General features: G+C 45.4%; 1 protein-coding gene across 5 annotated transcripts in view; it reads right to left on the bottom strand.

Annotated features, from left to right (window-relative positions):
- Positions 1–6,000, bottom strand: part of Grhl2 (grainyhead like transcription factor 2) — a 129,645-nt gene that overhangs the window by 70,474 nt on the left and 53,171 nt on the right. For all 5 annotated transcript variants that reach the window (XM_023702307.1, XM_004642263.3, XM_023702309.1 and 2 more), the window contains one exon: positions 5,617–5,986. In XM_023702307.1, coding sequence (XP_023558075.1) covers positions 5,617–5,986 — 370 coding nt within the window. The remainder of the gene's footprint in view (positions 1–5,616; positions 5,987–6,000) is intronic.

Below are 6,000 nucleotides of genomic sequence, written 5' to 3' on the forward strand. Positions count from 1 at the left end.
TTATAGTTAGAGACCATGGCATTGTGGAGTAGGAGGATAGCACAGTGTTTTAAAAAGCTCTTAAGGAAGTGACGTTGAGACTGAAAGGACTCATTTCCAAGTTCAGTGATCCATCACCACTGCGTGAATCAGCGTCAGTAACCATGGCCTGCCCGAGTCTATGCCCTTGCCTCAGAACTCTGCAGCCAGGGAAGGGTGCCCACCATACAAGTTGGTCTACAAATTATATGGTTCCAATCCTTCCAGGTGATGTATTTAGGCATGATGTCATGAGTGCTCAAACTCATAAAAACTGTCAACTGTACGCGGACTACGATACAGAACTCTACACCAACACATGAACTTCTCTTGGCACAAATTTTAAGAAAAAGTAAAAACAGTGGATAAGGCACAAGCATGAATATTTATTTTTTTAAGGTAAAACTTTTTATTTTAGTCTATTACTTTTTTAAATTAAGTAGATCGTCTACCTGGATTACTGGAATATAAATGAATTAATACTAAGAATTGGTGACAAATTCCTTGTTCCACCTGGCTGTAGTCTCCAACAGCCCTTGGAAACATTGTATATTCCTTACGGGATGAAAGGCATTTAGGCAGCCAGCACTGCTGCACCTTACTTCACAGTGCACCCGTCAGTGCCCTGCTCATTTGGACTCAGAAATTGACGGTAAAGACATGATAATGTACATTTGGTAGATTATCCTTAGGCAACGGTCAGTGATGAGTGCATTTAAATTGTGAATGTCAGAATCCTAGCTTTACTTTTGATGTGGGAGAAAAATACTGCACAAAAGACAATGGTTATTTAACTGTGGGAAAAGTCAGACAAAGCTAAAGAATTCCATGGCTTTAGTGAGTCATCAATTTTTTAGGTCCTATTCCTCATGCCTTCACTCTTTCAATTAGTAGATACTGATTGTCTGCCATACTCCAAGCACTCTGCTAACTGTGATGGGTACCACGTAAACAGAAAGAGAAAAGGTCCTTGCTCTCAGGGATCTTTTGGTGTAGTGGAGAAGTGAAGCAATCTTCACTCACAAATTTACAAGTTGTGTGCACTCTGAAGAAGAAAACAGAGCCCAAGGAGATGGACACCACTGGGGAAGGACAAGGCTCCTGGGGGCACATGGCAGAGGACAGTGACACAGCTGTGTGAGAAACATCCCTTCTGCCCCCGCCTGAGTGATACCCTAGCTCCACTCCTCAACAAGAATCCCTGAGAGCGACACTGGGGGAGGGTTGAACCCAAGACCTCTGTACTGAGCTACATACCCAGGCTGGTTTCTGAATGCCTCTGTACCTTGACAGGGTCTAATCCAAACTATCGTCTTCCTTCTTACCATCACATAAATGCAAAGACCAACAGGTCACCAATGGAGAATGAAATGTGCTAGCACAAAGAGGCTTCCAGACGTTCTGTGTCATATTTGTCCTAAAAGAAGTACTAGACTTTAGACAAATTTTCCTGATGAAATTTTCTTAGTGCAAATATCCCCAATTCACTCATATAACCAACCGGCAAAAAAATGCCTAAAGATCATTATAGATCATCCAATTGAATTTCCATCAGGCTGAAATAAAATCTGTGATACAAATAATGATTATCAAGATTAAAAGAACAGCTTAACCAAAATCAGTGAGAATATCCTTAGCCCTTACTATCTGTCAATTATCTTTCTCATGAACGTCAAAATAAAGCCCCAAATACAACAGCTTTCTTTGCCAAGTTTCTTTATCTACAACACCCACATACCTAAAAACACACTGACAATGGGCCCCACCCATATACTCTTCTGTGATTCATCAATTAATGCTACAACATGTGAGAAAACACACCAATGGCAAGCCTTGGTGGCAAAGCATTTTGCTGCTAGGACATGGTGAAATGATAGCTTTAGTTTTCCGCTTTTTCTACAGAAGCACCCCTCACTACCTAGGGGAAAATGGAAATATTCAACAACATCAAAAATTCTACAAGATTTCCCACATGCCGCACTGGCCCCACCCCCAGGGCAAGCTGAGCCATTAACTGAGTCCAGGTCTGGTAGCACAGGCCTGCAATCCCAGCACTGGAGAGGCTGAAATCAGAAGGATCACTATGAGTCTGAGCTGCATAGTGAGACCCTGTACCAAATACACACACACACACACACACACACACACACACACAACTCTACAAAATAACTTGACTTTATTTAGAAAAAGTTTCTTAATTATTTTAAGCACCATAACATAAGTAGCTAATTATAAGACTTTTTATCTAGGAGGAATATTACAAATTCATTTGTCAAGCCCCTGAGCCTTAAGAAATATGTTAGCCTCCTCTGGGCGGGGAATTGCTCTTGCCTGATTCTGGTGCTTTCCCAAGGTCAGAACACACAGCTGGTACTGTAGGGGTACCAGGTCCTACCAGTCCTGCCTAGCACAAGCAGGGCTACTGAGATGGGTGAAGGACACTCAGATTTTAAACAGATACTCGGATGAGTCACTGTCTAGGCAGTGGAGCTATTGAGAATTAGAAGGTCTTGCAGTCTGCCTGAGCGTAGAGTTATGGTCACAGATGTGGGCACTGGAGCACACAGCATGGGTCAAGTTTCCTCTGACACTCATGCTGTCTCCTATAGTTTCCTAACTAAGAAACCAGGGATGACAAGAACAGTACCTGCCACAGAGGGCTCTCTGGTAAGGATTACATGGGTATAGATCCAGGCTGTGGTGGCCTGTGCATGCTGTCCAACATTCCCATGTTGGAAACCCAGGGCCACAGCATGGAGAGGTGGGACATCCCAGAAGGCAGTAGGCCAGAAGAGCAGCCTTTGTGGATGGATGGACTGATGTCACCACGGGTGTGGGTTCTCACTGCAGGAGTGGATTTGTTAGAAAAGCAAAATCAGTGCCTGTCACCTGTGTGCTGTTGCCCTTTCACCCATCCTCCACAGACCAGGCAGCAAGAGGGCCTTAGCAGATGTGGCCTTGATCCTGGCTTCTCAGCCCCAACAGTGGGTCAAGTACATTTCTGCTCACTAGATATGACCCAGCTTCAGATATTCTGTTACTGTGGCACAAATGGACTAAGATAATGCCCAGCACACAACAAATACTCACTTAATGAAGATTATTTTTAAATGTTACTGGTTAGGAATAGAATCTCAACCTCACATAGCTGCTTTTGTCCCAACCCCAACTAAATAGGCAGCTGTCTGACAGTAACTGGCTCCCACCACACTTATCTAACTCTTGGCCTTGCACTTGCCAGGTGGTGCTTTGCCACTAAGCAACACTCCTGGCCTCTACCACTGCCTTTTATTGACTCATATCAGCCAAGATTGGAAAGCCAATCATTCCCAAATGCAGAGACACTGCTCCTAAAGAGCAAGGAAGCTGAATTGAACTGACAAAAACATTTGTTACATATTCTAGATCAAAATTAGAATGCAATCCACAACTATAACATCAGTGGTTATTCTAAGAAGATCTCAAAGCAATTAAATGGATGTAAGATTATCTCTTCAATGAATGGTGCTGAGACTAATCCTTACTTCATCTCACATGTAACAATCTCAAAATGAACGAGAACCAATATGTAAGGCATAAAATTTTTGGAGTCTAGAAAAATAAAAGCCAAATATGAGAGAAAATCTTTGTGACACTGGGTTAGTGAACGACTTCTTAAACAACATCCAAAAGCATACTATTAAAGACAAAACCGATTAAATGAACACCATCAGATTAAGCTGTGTTACTCTTCGAAATATAGCTAAGAAAACAAGAGTGGTGTGCAATTTCAGCACTCTAGGGAGCCAAGGCAGGAGGATATCAAATTTTAGCCAAGGCTGGGCAACTCAGAGAGACCCTGTCTCAAAATTTTTAAATTTTTAGAAAGGGCTGGGACTATAACTCAGTGAGGAAGGTAGGGCATGGCTAGAACATGGCTGCAAAAGGAGGCATCCCAAGATCCCAACACCTGCGCAGAGCGGGCCCCAAAGCCTTGCACAGACTTCTCCTGAGAGCTTCAACAGGCTTTTGATGCGATAGCCTACACCTGATGTCAGTCTGAGACGTGGATAATAAAAAAAGGACTACGCTTTTGCCACTATGCTCTCTCTCTTTCATGGTGGCTGTGCTCACATTGTAAAATACTCTTCTTTTCCTACTTTTCCTTGGCCCAAATTTGCTCTGCAGGCCATTTCTTCTCCTATCTCTAATAAAACATAGCTGCCATCTGTAGTTGTCTCGACCAATTCTTTGCTCAGGATAGAAAGAACCTAGAAGTCACCTCTAGGTGACTGGTAACAAGAAGGCCCTCGGTTCAATCTATTGTACTACAATACATAAATAAATAACAAGAAACAAAAAAGGCTACAGGATGTAAAACATGTAAGTGATAAAGGGCTTATATTGGTACCACTTAGCACTCAGGACTTAATAAAAGAAAAGTAAGTAACCCAATTTAAAAACTGAGCCAAAGATTTGAACAAACACCTTATAAAAGTAGTGATCAAATGAGTGTATGAAGGGGGCTGGCCAAATAGCTCAGTGGATTAAAGCACCTGAAAGCAGGCACAGGGGCAGGGGCTGCGGGTTCGATCCCCAGGCCTGCTGGGCTGGCCCCACCACCGAGGCATGCTGAGACTGCAATTGAGATTGGGAGTGGTGACCCACGCCTGTAATCCCAGCACTTGGGAGACTGTAAACAGGCAGATCACCAGAGTCCAATCTAGTAGTGAGACCCTGAACACCCTGTAGACCTTTCCCTAAAAAACAAAAAGAGTGTATGACATTTTGCTTATAATGCTAGATCTCTGTGAATGCAAAGTCAGACTGGCAATACCAAGTTGTGCCATCAATACTTTATCTTCTATTTATATGAAGTTATAGAAAAGGCAACAACACTGTAACAGAAAGCAGGTAAATGTTTGCCAAGAAAGGGTGGGCTTTGCCTCCAAGGGGGTTCAAAGGAACTTTCAAAGTGAGAGGACTTTCTACATGGTGTTACTGACGTTGGCTACACAGCTATACACAAATCCGAATTGTCAGACTCAGTATTTAGAACTTAGCAAGCAGGCAAAAAATGTTTCCGTCAGTTCCAAGGGTACCTGCGAAGAAATCATGCGGTCCCTAACTGTAGAGTACCAATTGCTTCTTGAAGTCAGTACAACAAGGCTTTAAAGAACTATACTGTTTATCAAAGAATAGACAGGCAACATCATGAAAGATTGCAAGCTACAGGGAGTGAAAACATTACAGAGCAGGAAATGTCCCCACCAACTTTCTTAATTCCTTGCAAATATTTAACGCTAAAACTAAAACAAATGAAGCTACCCGCAAGAGTTGGGGGGGGGCAAAAGAGAGAAAAGGGAAAGGGAAAAGAAGTGAAGGAAAAAAGAGAAAAGGAAAGGAAAGAAAAGCAAAGAGGAACGGAGCAAAGGAAAGGCAAGCGGAGACAAAAGAAGCCAAGGCATATCCTCCCTCGCACGTTACCGCACTCGGAGGCAAGGCAGGGCCAGTCACTCCGTCCACTGGCGGCGGAAACCGGAAATGCCCGGCTGTGCGCCGGGAACTCGGTCCGGCGGGAAGCGGGCGCCGGCGCCCTGGGTTCCGCGTCGCGCTCACCTCGGCGGCGCTGTCCTTGAAGCCTTCGCTGTAGGTGCTGTCGGGCGTGCTGCGCTGGTCGTCCTTGAGGTAGGCGCCGTGCGCGGCCAGGTCGTACTGCGCCTGCTCGAAGATGACCACGCGCTGGTCGTCGCCCTCCCCGCGCGAGTAGTGGCCGGGCGGCGCCATGAAGACGGGCGTGAAGTCCTCGGCCTTGACCACGGCGATGCCGGACACGGGGATGACGGCGGCGCCCTCGGCCGCGAAGGGCTCGCGCTTGCCGTCGGCGGGCTCCTGGCTGAGGCTCAGGTTCACCGGCACCGTCTTCAGCACCTGCACGCGGCTCTCCACGCCCGCGCCGCCCACGGGCTCGCCCGCGCCCACGCAGCCCCTGCGGGAGAGACC

Source organism: Octodon degus, unplaced genomic scaffold, assembly GCF_000260255.1.
Source record: "Octodon degus isolate 3935 unplaced genomic scaffold, OctDeg1.0 scaffold00148, whole genome shotgun sequence".
NCBI lineage: Eukaryota > Metazoa > Chordata > Mammalia > Rodentia > Octodontidae > Octodon > Octodon degus.